Genomic DNA, 15211 nt, shown 5'->3' with positions numbered 1-15211 from the left:
TTTCTACAATAATACACTAAATAATATAAAAAATATAATTTATTCCTGTGATGGCAAAGCTGAAACTCCACCAGCCATTACTCCAGTCATTAGTGTCACATGATCCTTCATAAATCGTTCTAATATGCTGATTTATTGTCAATGTTGGAAACAGTTGTGGTTTAATATATACACATTTGGTGTGATAGACAGATAGATAGATAGATAGATAGATAGATGGATAGATGGATAGATGGATAGATGGATAGTCACTGTTTTATTTTGAAATTTTATGCCCAGTGTTTTGGCAATGTGCCCAGCTTCAGTCATTTCTTTGAGACAAATCAAAGTTTCTGTCTGGTAAAAAGCATTAATACCATAGCTTAAAAGAGGTAAACATGGTTACATAAGTAAAATTGTGATTAAATGATACAAATTGTGACAGGTCATAGCATTTGAATATTAACATTTATTACAATTTACACAGTGCAATTAAGTTACACAAGACAGCAGCATCCATTAACAGTAGGGTTTTATAGAAAATATATATTTTTTGGACTACACCTAAGATTTAAATAAAACACTTTTGTATAACAACAACAACAAAAAAAAACTAACATCATGTCATTTGAGGTAATGGTTTATGAACCAGCTTCAGCGCTGACATCTGCACAGTCAGAGGTCCCCAGATAACGCACCGCCCACTGTATCAGATGCCCTGGGATTCTAGACAGACACACACACATCTAGGTAGAAACCAGCAGCAACCAATAATAGATCTTGGATATGAGGGGTGTAGGTTACAGTGGTTGAGTTGAAAGACGATGGCTTCATTCCCAGGGGATTTGGTTTTACTCTTCATAATGTACCTTTATTATAGGTACATTAGCAGTCAAAACTGTTTCACACAACCTTAAAAATATTTTGATGTAAAAGCATATGCTTAAATTGTGAAAAAATTAAATAAAAATATATTACATACAAATATATACTATTATATTATTTAATATATATATATATATATATATATATATATATATATAAAAAATAAAAATATATATTTTTAAATTATTTTAGTAAAAAATATTTCATAATAAAAATATTACCGTAAAATATACATACATATATTATCTTTCTACCATTCAAAATTTTGAGGTTGGTAAGATTTTTAAATGTTTATGAATCTCTTATGCATTCAGATAATAAAAATACTGTAAAATGTTATTACAATTTAAAAATAAATGTTCTACTTTGATATATTTATATATGTAATGTATTCCTGTGATGCAAAGCTGAATTTTGGATCTTCAGGGTCACGTGATCCTTCAGAAACCATTCTAATATGCTGATTTGCTGCACTAGACATATTTTATTATCTAAGTTGAAAACAGTTGCTGCTTAATATTTTAGAGTCAGTAATATATACGTCCACATTTTTTGACTGGTATTGTATAAGTACAAGAATACAAAACTGAGAAACAGTTCTTAGATCATTGGCCATCACATTACAAGCATGTTATAATCAGCATGTGTCAGTGGGGAACACATCATACTCACTGAAAATGGCCAAGGGCTGTGGCAACCTGAGGCTGTGGACGATACAAATAGGAAAAAGGCGTTCCATCTGAATGCACCTGCAACAGGGAAGCGAGATAACATAGCAACATTTCTGATGCAATACACAAACAAATTAGGACTAGATATATTTTTAATTTGCTTAGTCCCACAGAAAGTATTAATCATTTCATATTACGCAAGTGAGCCACACTGCCCAGCTCGGACACAGCAAAATATCATGAATATCATTTACACTCACTTTCCTGGCTTTGGTGGGTGGAGACGCCGAGGGCTTTGGCCCGGCAGGTGGAGACGCTAGGGGCCTCGGTTCAGAGGGTGGGGCTGTATTATGGATGAGCCACGAGGGAGGACTCAGCGCACGCTCTTTGTCTTGCTCCTGACTGGGGTCTCTGAAAGACTTATCGCTCGAGTGGGATGGACTAAACTGGGTTGGTTTTGGTCTCTGACCGAGCGTAATGCCGTCCACCGACACCCCTCCAGAGATCTGCTTTGAGAACTGGGCTTGGGTGCTTGTTGCTACAGGCAATGGGGGGACTTCCTTTAAAAGCGATTGACTTTCTTGTTCTGGGTCTGTATCAGCACAAAAATGATTGAAATGCTTAGTGCACAATTACAACGAGGCCCTGTTAATGTAATAAATATATGCATTAACAGGAAATTACCATTTGAGTTTGAGGTGGAACGTCTACCTAATAGAGCCGGCTCTTGTGTAAACATATCCCATGGGCTCTCTCCATCCCCAGACAGCTCCCCCTTTCCACACAAAACCTCTGGGAGATGGAGGGATGAGTTTAATAATACACCATCTACTTGGAACAGCACTGACTTTCTTTTGTAAAATCTCACCTGGTCTTGTGTGCACCAGGGTTGACGGTCCTTCATCTGGACATGAGCCACTTATACCGTCCGGAGCGGTCATTGTTCGGTTTGCACTCGATGCATTGGTTGGATGTGATTTTTCAGGGGGCGGAGCCAAATCATTTGGCGTCTCACTCTCACTGTCTGCACCTGCGCGCACTGACGTACACGAGACAAAAACACATATGCACAGTGTGCCACATGCACGCTGAAATCTGGTTGAATGCCCAAAGGGTTGTCATGAAAAAAGCAATTAATTAGACAGCAGACAGTACTGGGATCAGCTGTCATCAGCTCCCTCTGTTCCTCCGGGATGAGAAGAAAAGGCACGGGGACAATGAACTGCTCCTGTCCCTGGAAAAAACACACACACACACCCCACCCATAAGCAATGATAATTTGTCTGGTCAACCAGCTGGTGCTGGTTGCACTACAAAATAATGTTTACTTGAGCATTGCACTACAAATCTTTTTGCACTATGCGCTGCTTCCCAGAAAATCTCTCTTTAATCTGCACAACAATTTAATGTACGAAATATATATATATACAATTTTTTTTTTTGCACAATTTCATGTACAGTCTCAGTTTGTGTATGTCTAGACAACTAGGTATAGTAGTTATAGTATTTATAGTATATGTATAGTCAGATGGTCTATTTTTGTCTATAGTCAGATGCTCTATTGTTTTTTTTTTCTTATACTTGCATTATTGTATGTTTATCTTATGTTTAACTAGTATGTAGCACCGTGGTCCTGAGAGACACGACATTTCGTTCCACTATATGTCCACACATGTAGCAGAATGACAATAAAGCTCAATTTGAACTTAAGTTGCCAAGGAAGCAGTTTTACCCTCCAGTGAAGCCTCTCTCTGTGCCAGTGAGTTGGTGTTGCCACACTTGGACAATATGTTGCAGACATGGTTATTTTCTCCGTTGCATCATTCAGAATATTTATTATAATGTCATTGTGCCACACGTCCAACAGAGACGAGAGTGAAACCCCTGGGAAATTAGGTACATAACGCACATCTTTATCATTTCTGTGAAACAGATCTTGTCTTCGATTTATAAATGATATTACGAATCCAAATTACAGGCATTCAATGCAAGAGGTGTGTGTACATGCAAGCTATTCAAAGAAACACAAAGAGAAAGAGTGTGTGTGTGATACTTACCAGAAGCTGAACTTACTGAAACCTCCCTGTGGGATCTGACAGAGAGCAATACAATTAACACTAACTGTTCAACACATCATCTTAAAAACAAACCGCAGTTCTGTGTGTGACGTACGTGTTCACACAAACTATAAATAAGGTCAACGCACCTCCATGTCTTTATGATCTGATCTCTGACTGAAGAGAGAGTTGTACTGAAAGATAATTCAATTAACAAAGGTTAATTGTTATTGATTTAGTGCGATTAGAAAACATCACTTGGCATGCTTAGTAGAGAGATCAGTGACTTGCCAGCTGGGGGGGTGGTGGTGCTTTGAGGCGATGCATATGATGTTCATTTCATTGACTTTCAAGTAAAACTGGCAAGATGCCTGTAAAAAACAAACAAACAAGAAACAAAACAAACATGTACTTAAAAGTGCAAAATTCTGCAAGCAAAATGGTCTATCATCAAAAGTGTAGCTGTGTATGAAGCACAATTCACACAGAAGTCATTTTTAAACCAAGAAGCTTTCTGTTGGTCAATACGGCGAATCTGTGTGACCAGTTTGAAACTACTGAGAAATCTGAATTCCCAACTATGCATATTTCTACTGAAATGACTGCACTTCACCAGCGAAAATTCACATTAACACAGTGTTTTTCAACTCCCCGAGCCAGTGGTTTTCAAACTTTTTGACTTCAAAGCTGAAGAATTTAAGATTTTTTTATTTTGTTTTTAAATACTTATCACAATTTCTACCCAATAAAATATTTTATTTAAAAAAAATTACATCTCTTTTTCTTTTCTTTTTTTGCACTTTGCAACTTATTTTTGGATAGTACACTACAGAGTTAGCAGGAAGTAATATGGAACATGGAATAATATGGAAGAAAGAGGTCATACAATGAGCCAGGACTCCTAAAAGCCTGAAACACAACTGTGTTTTAAGATTAATTATTAATTTCATTCATTTAATTTTAAGGTCAATTTACATGAGTTTTCTAGACCCAAATCTAAAAACTGTTAAATGAAAATATAATATTAAACTTTTATCAACAATATATACTGCCATGAAACAACAACTGAATGTTTTACAATCTCCCCACAAAAAAATAAGTTAAATTAAAATATAACTCTAAAAATCAACTAAAATTGTAACATTTTTACAACATAAGCAAAAATACAATAAGCATTAATAGGGCACAATATTAACATTTAGGCCATGAATTATAGGTCATATTTATGCCATATATATCAGGGTGACCTTGCTCGGTCTCTATGGTTGGCTGCTTGGGTTGAAAAAGGCCTCTGCTATAATGGCATGACTTTTTTTCAATTATTAATACCATAGCATCAGAACTAAAACGAAAAATGTTGAGAGGTTGGGGTAAAAATTGCATACATATAACATACCAGATCAGGGTTCATGTCGAACTTCAGTTCAAAGCTGCGAACATATACTATAGCATTGTGCAGGCCTGTGAAAGACTCCATATCCTCCAAGCTGAAGAAACAGAAGACAAAACTCTGACACTGTCATGTTTGTGTTTGACTGAATTACTGTCATTACACTAAAACTGAAAGAAGTGCCTGTTGTTCTCTGAAATTCACTCATGCAAGTGCAAAATTCAAGGAAACAGTTGCTGCAGAGCCCTTGTAACAGCTAGATTGTGCTTATTTCAGCATGGTTTTCACTAGGCCCGATTATCCAGATGAGTTAGATAAAAACAGGGGCTCAGGTGTGTAGTGAGTGGTGTCATAACAGAGGATTAATAGGTCCCTCACTCCTGCAGACGCTCCCACGCGGCGTCGCTCAGCACCGCGGGAATGACAGCGCTCCCATCGGACATGAACAGCATACAGGCATCCGTGTGCTCCATCCGCTGCGAGTCTGAGATATCACACACCTAAAAAACACACCCGCGCTTCAGTACTCACACGACACTGGTGATCACACACATATACTACTACTTACGCCGACAACGTTGGCTTTTACAGTCGTTTCGCACTGGCTTTGGCCGTAGTTTTGGATGAGTTTCTCGATCCACGGCTCCAGCTCAGCCATCCGGCGACGCTTTATCTTTGGTGGATTCATGGTGTGTAACTTATCTGTTACTGTCCTCTAGTGTAAATGCAATAAACGAGCTCATCAAAGTCTTCGCGCCTCTGTATTGAACATTGATGCTATATTTTCGTTCCGTGTAGAAACTAGACCTGGCGATTTGAGTTCCTTTACAATCACATACGGTTGAATCGTTGATGCCCTCTTGCGGTGATCATAAGAAACAGACATAAGTACATTTTTTGGTACTGTTGTTTATTTTCAGTAAGGTACAATACAACTTATAAAAAGGAAAAATATCAAAAATAATTTCCTTTATAACATGAACATGTCCTTTCCCAGTGTAAACCTACAAAAAATCCTTTACTTTCACTGACAGCATGAAATGTAATGGGGAGAAATGATTTGTTTTATATAAAAAAGTCACACTTACAAATAAACAATGTTTTCTTATTTAAAAAAAAAAAAAACTAAGAAATCACAGTGATTAAAACTCAACCTATGAGAGAAAACATGCGCACATCAATATCATTGTAAAAAAACGCCATAAAAGTTGCTTTTAAAAACACAAAAGCTTTCTTAAACATTCCATAAAACCATTAAACCCACATTCCACTCCTGTTAACTCTCATCATTATGGTTTCACCTGAAAATAAAAAAAGAAACAAGTGAGACTGAGACTTCACATACTGTCGGCATGGTCATGAATACAAGTTGCTGACTTAAAAGTAGCATGTGAATAATAGATTTTTTACAGCTTACTTGTTAGCTTTTGCAGTTTTGTATTAAATACATGAGAATGAAACTGGAGGACTATGGTTACCTATAATATGCAGACAATATATAGGAGTAGTCATGTAAATATGGGATTATGCGTTACCTTCAGCAATTCATTCAGACTCCCACCCATCTTCTGTAAGCTCTCATGAAGCCCAGCTTTCAGAAGTGTGTAATCTGGTTTCTCAGTATACTGCAGGCTCATCACATTAGACAGGTATTTTTGTAATGCACCTAAATTGCAAAAAAACAAAAACACATTACATTCACATCTTCGCTAGCACTAAGCACATGAAGCGAGAATAGAAACGAGCATGCTCACCTGAAGCTTTTTTCTGTTTGTAATGGCCACTCAAAAGTCCAGTGATATCAGAAATATACCTGTAGGCAGGCAGAAAACATATTCAACATAAAAGCACATAACTGTGGCCATTACGCTGCAAAATTCTGCAGCCAGTAGCGATGTTCCTTTATGATTCTAAATGCATATGGTATGATGAAGTAGTCAGATAGCAGACGCTTGTATTTAAACATTAAAAGTACACTCAATAAAGGGAAGATTCTTCTGGACTAAAGGGCTTTTTCAAAAGCCAATGAAAGCTAATGGCTCATGGCGGACTAGCAACCTTCATTTCTTATTTAATCACTAAGATGCTTCTATTTCAAAGCAACTTATTAATGAGGAACATCACAATCAATTCATCATACAAGAGCCAACAGCACAGCAAAAAGCAAGTTTCAAAAGTAAGCAGTAGACAGTATACAAGCTAGGGTGGAAATAAAAATAATTTATTCTTTTTTAGAAAAACAATATTTTTTAAACAAAAATTTATTTTTAAGAAATGCCTTTATAGATTATGTTCAGGTCTTTTCAAATTGGACTCCCAAGAAGGACCCCCCAAAGGGGTACTAGAGGGTCCACAGAAAATTTAGAAGGAGGTAAAAAAAAATTCTCAATTATTTGTTATATAAAATATTGTATTAATGTATAAATTGACCATTTTTAATAGTAATACTTTATTTTTTCAGATATTTTTCTTTTTTATCTTGTCTATTATTCAAATTTGAAGACCAATTATTCAAGTTCTTAAAAATAACTTAATATTTTTCTCACAAAGTATTAACAAGCCTTAAAATATATAGTTCCCGTTATATTTTAGGAAGGTGGTCCATCATATTTAGGGGTCCTTAGTATCAAACACTTTGTAAACAAAACATTTTGCTCACAGTAAAGGTTTGTTTCTTGAATATTACCAGTTACCACCACTAAGCTTTAACAACTATACCACACTACCCCTGGTAGTAAGTATATGATAAGCCACTATGTTATTATTATGTTATGTCACTGTGTTACAAGAACTAGTCTGACCACATAGCAATTAGCCAAGGGGTAATCAGTCTTACTTTCTGGATTCAAATTAGACCAATTTACCTTCTTATGTAACTGACTTAAAGTTGTGACCAGTCAAAAAGTTGATGACTAACAGTTTATGACAACCGGTCTCTCTTGAATATATGCCTAATGAAGATGTTTTTGTGGTTTTACTGACCTCTCCTTCACTGCAGCAATGGCTGAGCTTGTTTGAGAAAGCTGACTCCAGGGTAGTGAGCCTGTCATCCAATATAGCATACAGTAACCCAGAGACTGCAGGTCACTACGACGAGAGGGACCTGCAAAACACCCATACACATGCAAATTAGACTTGCTTTCTTACATGGATAAAGTAAGTAATGCAATGAACAACTGATGCTCACCAGCTCCCTTGTGAGAATCCACGCTGATAAAGTTGATGTTACCCTGGTGTGCAGTGCGGCTAGCCTGTCTGTACTCCACATGCTTTCCACCAGGGCAAAACCTAAATGCATGACCAAAGCCTGACAAGAAAACCTACCAAACAAACAAATAAACACTTTAATACTTCAGTAATATATAGAGTATATATGTTGAGTTCATAAGGGACATGCTTACTGACCTCTGTGTGACTGTCAGTGTTGATGTAAATATTTCCAGCATGGATGTCTGCATGGGCATATTCCTTCTCGTGGATGAATTCCAGTGCATCCAACTACAAAATACATACAAACATACTATATACTGCCTTTTCATAGAGAATGGCAAATCTGAACGTTGTTTAATAGCACACTCACTAGTCGCAGTGCAAGCTGGAGCACAGCTTTCTCAGATAGAGTACCGTTCCCTTCATCAATGACTGCCTGTAGAGTTTGACCCATGCTAGGAAAAACTAAAAACCTGCAGGGAAGTGAATATGATTATGATTAGATTCCACAGTGAGCTCATACTCATCGAATTGTTTTTATCTTTACACACATGATCAAAGACGTCAGTCTACACATGAACAAAGACTAACATTATTACAGATGGGGTGTGGAAAAATGTATTCAAATACATTCCACTGTATCCATGAATTGCACTGTAGAATGAATTGCTGTTGGCTAAAAGACTATGATAAATACAAAACATATTGGCTTAAAAAGTTATTCAGTAGTTCAATAATTATTTACTTATCTGACACAATAACGTCTTGTCTTGAATGTCTTGAGGCTTTTCTCACTATGTATTGACATCTATGATTTTATGTGCACTGCCATTCAAAACTTTAAGGTCAGTAAAAAAAAATTTAAATGCTAAAATTTAAAATTGTTCTCTAGTTTAATATATTTAAAAAAAAATTATTCCTGTGATGGTAATCTGATAGGGATGGTAGACCCTTCAGAAATCACTCTAATACAGGTGCATCTCAAAAAATTAGAATATTGTGAAAAAGTTATTTTTCTTGTAATTATTTCAAAAAGTGAAACTTTCATATATTCTAGATTCATTACATGTAAAGTAAAACATTTCAAAAGTTGTTTTGTTTTAATTTTGATGATTAGAGTTTACAGCCCATGAAAGTAAAAAATCCAGTATCTCAGAATATTAGAATATTTCCTAAGATCAAAAAAAGGATTTGCAAAACAGAACAGTTCAAGTTCTTTAAAGCATGTTCATTTATGCGCTCAATACTTGGTCGGGGCTCCTTTAGCACAAATTCCAGCATCAGTGAGGTGTGGCATGGAAGTGATCAGCCTGTGGCTCTGCTGAGACACTATTGAGCCTTCAGCTCATCTGTATTGTTGGATCCATTGTTTCTCATCTTGCTCTTAAATATCTGAATAGATTCCATATGGGGGTCAGGTGAGGCATGTTGGCTGGCCAGTCAAGCACAGTAATATCATGGTCAGTAAACCACTTGGAAGTGGTTTTGGCAGTGTGGGCAGGTGCTAAAGTCCTGCTAGAAAAGGAAATCAACATCTCCATAAAGCTTGTCAGCAGATGGAAGCAAAGTGGTCCAAAATCTCCTGGTAGACGGCTGCATTGACTTTGAACTTGATAAAACGCAATGGACCAACACCAGCAGACATCACAGCACCCAAAATCATCACTGACTTTGGAAACTTCACACTGGACTTCAAGCAGTCTTCCTCCAGACCTTGATTTCCAAATGAAATGCAAAATTTACTTCTATCTGAAAAGAGAACTTTGGACCAATGAGCAACAGTCCAGTTCTTTTTCTCCCTAGGCCAGGTAAGATGCTTCTGAAGATGTCTCTGGTTCAGAAGTGGCTTCAGCCCTTTTCCTGAAGACGTCTGAGCGTGGTGACTCTTGATGCACTGACTCCAGCTTCAGTCCACTCCTTGTGAAGCTCTCCCAAGTGTTTGAATTGGCTTTGCTTGACAGTATTCTCAAGCTTGCGGTCATCCGTGTTGCTTGTGCACATTTTCCTACCCAATTTCTTCCTTCCAGTCAACTTTGCATTTAATATGCTTTGATACTCTGTGAACAGCCACCCCTTTCAGTAATGACCCTCTGTGACTTACCCTCTTTGTGGAGGGTGTCAATGTTTGTCTTTTGGATCATTGCCAAGCCAGCAGTCTTCTCCATTATTGTGGTTTCAAAGAACAAGAGATACCCGTAATTTATACTTAAGGGATGGTCATTTAATGAAACTCAAATGTAAATATTCTAATATTTTGAGATACTGGATTTTTGACTTTCATGAGCTGTAAGCTCTAATCATCAAAATTAAAACAAAAAAACTTTTGAAATGTTTTACTTTACATGTAATGAATCCAGAATATCTGAAAGTTTCACTTTTTGAAATAAGTTACAAAAAAATTTACTTTCACGATATTCAAATTTTTTGAGATGCACCTTTATACTGATTTAATGCTCAAAAAACATTTCATATTGTCAATGTTGAAAACAGCTGTGCTGCTTAATATTTGGGGGAAAATCAAGCACACATTTTCAGGATTCTTTGATGAATAAAGTTCAAAAGAACAACATAATATGAAATAGATTATTATACATGTCTTGTTCAGCATCTTTGCTGAATAAAAGTATTATTTCTTTAAAAATTATATTTTCTGGGCCAAAAACATTTGAATAGAAGTGAATAATAAAAGTTTCCGAACATAAGGATGTAAACCCACATACCTATATGCTTCATGAAGACCGAACCCTACACAGGATGGAATCCCAAGGAAGTCCAATTTGTGCAATTTCAACCATTTCTCCACTATCGACAAAGAAAAAGAAAGTTGTGGTTATAAGACTATAGCTGCACTAAAGTGGGTCTTCTTTATGTAGCCATTACAAGTGCTAAAATGACTGACCTGCATCAGGTTTGGCTGCTCTCAGATGGAAGTTCTGCTCATTAAACAGAGGTCCCTCTTTAGCCCCCTGATAAAGAGAACACAAAGTCACCGAGACCTTCTTCACAAACACGTGTACACATACACACTACATTGTGTGAACACAGCACTCACCAGTCGCAACATGTACTTGCAATCATTTGAGTCTGCCTGCTGATTTGCTTGGCACACTAGATTAGATTAGATAGACAGTATTTGTATTCATAAGCCACCTTTAATGCATTGCTGTTATTTTTATCTCAACCATCTGACAAAAAAAATGATAAAAGGATTTAATGTGCATAGATGAATGCATTCACTCATCTCATTAATCAAGGGTAATACAGGTATTGGCATACCCCTTACCTGCATATGTCAGATCTAATTCTGTTTGCCACAAAAGTTCAACCAGCTTCCACTTTTTGCTGGACTGGTCACAAACCACTGTACCCTCTGGGACAGGCTCAACAGCGCACACTCGCTTCCTGGCTTTGCATTTGGCTAAAAACCCACAAAATAACAACATTTAGCTAGTTTTGCAGTTTAGTATGAAACTAAACAAAGAAATGTGATGCACTTTTAGATATCATGAAACATTATTTTCATATGAATCTTACGTGGGCTTTGAATAACTGAAGACGTTTGCTTCGCCTCCTCGTCTTTAACCTGGGGGGAAGCTTTGTGTTTTCGAGGTGACATCAAAGATGTCTTATCTGAAATAATGCAGCACACAAAACTTTTCAGGTCACACTATTAAAAATCTCTTAAATATGTATTTATTTGTAAACGTGTAAAAAATGATTGCATTTGTAATAATTTGGTAATATTTGCAATTTGCTACATGACTGAGCTGGAAAATCTGCTTTAATTATCTATAGCTGAAGAAAAGATACCAAATCTAAATCTGAACATAATATAGTTTCCCAACACAATATCTTACCTGGAGTTTGAGGTGTAACCAAAAAAGTTGGTTTCACCTCCTCTTGTACTTTAACCTGGGGGGATGCCCTTCCTTTTCGTGGAGATTTCAGTGACTTCTTATCTGAAACAAAGCAGAAGTTTTTCCTTCAGCATTCAATTTTATAACACTACTGATTTGAATTTAGAAGAACATTTCTATATGTAATAATGTAACCTTTCTTGATATTTGTTCAAAACAACATAAGCATCTATTTATCTTCAGCTATAATAAAACATGCTATTTTTTTAAAGAAAATGTATAGTGTTTCACATCATAGTGTGTCTACCTGGGGTTTGAGTTATTATAGCCGATGTTGTCTGTGACACTTCTTCCTCCTCTATAACCAGAGGGGATGCTTTTAGTTTTCGAGAAGATGGCAAAGACTTCTGATCTGAAATTTAGCAGTCATCTTTCACACAAATTCTAGCATGACTACAAAGCCTTTGCTTCTACACTAAAAACACCCTTAGACTCACCTAAAGCGTCCGTGGCTGTGCTACTCAAGGTCTTCTGCCGAGTTGAGTGCAAAGGTGGGCGAATCAGTGCAGATTGTGAGGAGTCTCCAGCAGAATCGACTACAAAAAGAATGTGGATACTCATTTTAAAAGAAGCAACTGAGGTCCGAATGAAAGCTCAGTCAGATTGCATATACGCAGACTTACAAGTATTTTGCATATACTACCATTCAAAACTACTGTTTGGGGTGGGAAGATTTTTTTTTTTTTAATGTTGTTGAAAGAAGTCTCTAAAGCTCACCAAGACTGTATTTGATTGATGAACTACTACAATAAAAAAATAATACTGTGTAAACTGCAATTTATTCCTGTGATTGTAAAGCTGAATTTTTAGCAACCATATTTCAGTCTTCAGCCACACGATCCTTCAGAAATTATTCTAATATGCTGATTTGGTGTTCAGAAACATTTCTTATTGCTATGAATATTAAAAACAGTTGAGATCATTCATGGGATTTATGGGAAGGAAAATAAATCTCTCAGCTTATTTTAAACAAATATGACAGGATTATAACCAATATAATAACGATGCACTGCATAGACAGCACATATTCAATCAGGCTGAAATTTGACATTAAGTCCACTTTGAAACCTACTACAGTTGGGAGTCCAACTAAATGACAAGTGAAGTGAATAATGAAAACTGCACCATGCCATCACCTGAATTGTCCTATGAATCACTAAATAGTTATCTAATCATTACAGATATGAAACCAGCAAACAGTTGTAATGTACTTAAGCATTTAAATGATCTTGTTCTGCTTCTTTGATTAGGCCTCTCAAACAAAAAGAACTGTAGCCTAACTTTTACAGCTGTCACTTCCGGATCAATGTAATTAAAATGAGGTTGAACGAAAGCCCGTATTTACCTTCCATGGGGCTCACAGTTGAAAGCACCGAGGTTGGAAGTGGTTGGGGTGACTGTGAAGCTACATCTTCTGGTAGGTCTTCTGGCAGTCTCCCACCACACGATGGACAGAATCTGAAACCAGGCTGTAGCTTTGAGCCACACTGAGGACAGAAGTTCAGCATTGCGATGGCGAATTAGAAGGGGTGGGCGGAAATGTCCCTCGGTCAAATGTTCTGACAGTTAGGACCAGAAGAAAGAAAAGCTCCTCCAACGATATTTCCAAATGTTGTGACCGCGGAGTCAGCCTTCTACAGACATCCTACGGACAGTTGCGACACAAGTCACGTGATCGTTTGCCGCTGCCGTATTACGGCAGGCGACGAGGCCCAGAATGCATTGTTTACCGTTTTTCCAGGATATGCAAGAAGAGCAATGTATACATATACCTGCTTATTTTTTCACACGTTATGGCTTGTGATTAAATTCCAGAAAATAAAGAATTTCCTAATATTATTAATATATAATACATATATTAATGTGTGACTACAAGACTTTCTTTTGCTGAACATAATACATTTTTGGAAGATTACTGGAAACCAAACAGCTCTGGTGACAATTGACTTAACGTACATTGTATGGTAAAGAAAGAAAGAAATTAAATTACCGAATTTTTATTTGATGGTGAACTATACCTTTAAATCCTAGATTTTTTCTCTCTACCTAACTTGATCTTTCTTTGCGTTTTCAGCATTTCCATCATCTTACTTACTTTGCCATGCATACACTAGTACATCCTTTGAGATGCTAAACTATTTTGTTTTTTAAACACTGTTGTGATATTTTATTCTAAAATATGAGGTATGGCTATAAACATAATCAATATACTGATCAATATGGTGGTTGTTTAAATTATCAATCAATACTGAATGTCTTAATATAGACTGGGAGTCTTAGGTGCCCCATAATGGGCAAGTATGGTACTTTCCATTGGGCACCACCAAAGAACTACAGCGAACTAGTGAACTTTGGGTGACTTCCAAATATGTCAAAGATGGCACAAACCAGTATGATGAATAGCCATTAGGACACTTGGATCTAGGAAGAGAGGATGAGACTAAGGTTGAAATGGAAAATGGTTCAAAGAGGAATATGAATTAATTGTAGCAAAACGAATGGGGTAAGACCAATCAAAGGCCGATTTGTCATTTTTTTGTTCAAAAAGACTGATAAGAACAAGGTATAAATATGGCTGCCTCGACAGACAAAGTCTTAGATGCAGCGGCTGTCATCTCGGCTTTATTTCTTACTTTAAGTCTTATTTTGGCATCTGGAACTCTGTTTCTTGAGCTTTATTTACAACTTTGAGAAGACCATCGTTTGTTCCACGACAGCGTTCATGATGAGAAAATTTCATGGTAAAACTATATTGGCTATAGACTATAGGACTATTTTGCTTTAAAAAAAAAAAAAAAGAGGTCTCACAGGGTTAAGACCAGCAGTATCTAATAAAACATGGATAACAGGAAGGATATATTGGTGGAAAAAAATTTTTTTGGAGGTTCACATTTTTCTCCAAAATGTCAAATGTACAAAACAGGGTTATGACAGTATGCAAATATGAGTTAAAATCCTGTTAGTTCATTTAAATTACTCTTCACAATACATATTAACCCTGCAACCATCTTACCATCCAATACGGTCGACTCCACAAATAAAATGAAACCATGACACAGTGAGAAAGGTTATCAACTCTAGGGAAAGAATAACACAAATGAC

General features: G+C 36.6%; 2 protein-coding genes across 6 annotated transcripts; both read right to left on the bottom strand.

Moving 5' to 3' along the window:
• Positions 1-429: 429 nt before the first annotated feature.
• Positions 430-5833, bottom strand: LOC306878395 (uncharacterized protein). Of its 3 annotated transcripts, none has more exons than XM_079430724.1 (13): positions 5551-5821; positions 5361-5482; positions 4989-5079; positions 3884-3963; positions 3742-3786; positions 3593-3627; positions 3268-3419; positions 2691-2769; positions 2404-2574; positions 2220-2327; positions 1796-2127; positions 1537-1613; positions 430-705 (listed from the first exon to the last, which is right to left on the bottom strand). In XM_079430724.1, the coding sequence occupies exons 1-13, from the start codon at positions 5668-5670 to the stop codon at positions 621-623; spliced, it is 1497 nt and encodes a 498-aa protein (XP_079286850.1). In that variant the 5' UTR covers positions 5671-5821; the 3' UTR covers positions 430-620. The 3 variants fall into 3 exon arrangements, with proteins under 3 accessions (XP_079286850.1, XP_079286852.1, XP_079286851.1); XM_079430725.1 differs by having other exon boundaries at positions 431-705; positions 2247-2327; positions 5551-5833; XM_079430726.1 differs by lacking the exon at positions 5361-5482 and having other exon boundaries at positions 5551-5763.
• Positions 5834-5871: 38 nt separating this feature from the next.
• LOC306884921 (serine/threonine-protein kinase VRK3-like) lies at positions 5872-13806 on the bottom strand. 3 transcript variants are annotated; one of them, XM_079441166.1, is made up of 16 exons: positions 13455-13806; positions 12547-12645; positions 12357-12461; positions 12050-12151; positions 11727-11822; positions 11476-11610; positions 11245-11300; positions 11092-11158; positions 10913-10994; positions 8563-8665; positions 8388-8480; positions 8170-8302; positions 7965-8085; positions 6737-6795; positions 6518-6648; positions 5872-6283 (listed from the first exon to the last, which is right to left on the bottom strand). In XM_079441166.1, exons 1-16 carry the CDS (start codon positions 13615-13617, stop codon positions 6272-6274), a joined length of 1557 nt encoding a protein of 518 aa, XP_079297292.1. In that variant the 5' UTR covers positions 13618-13806; the 3' UTR covers positions 5872-6271. The 3 variants fall into 3 exon arrangements, with proteins under 3 accessions (XP_079297292.1, XP_079297293.1, XP_079297294.1); XM_079441167.1 differs by having other exon boundaries at positions 12357-12407; positions 13455-13782; XM_079441168.1 differs by lacking the exon at positions 12357-12461 and having other exon boundaries at positions 13455-13799.
• Positions 13807-15211: the final 1405 nt, after the last annotated feature.

This window comes from Barbus barbus, assembly GCF_936440315.1.
Source record: "Barbus barbus genome assembly, chromosome: 2".
Taxonomy (NCBI): domain Eukaryota; kingdom Metazoa; phylum Chordata; class Actinopteri; order Cypriniformes; family Cyprinidae; genus Barbus; species Barbus barbus.
This window is presented reverse-complemented; position numbering and strand designations above follow the sequence as displayed.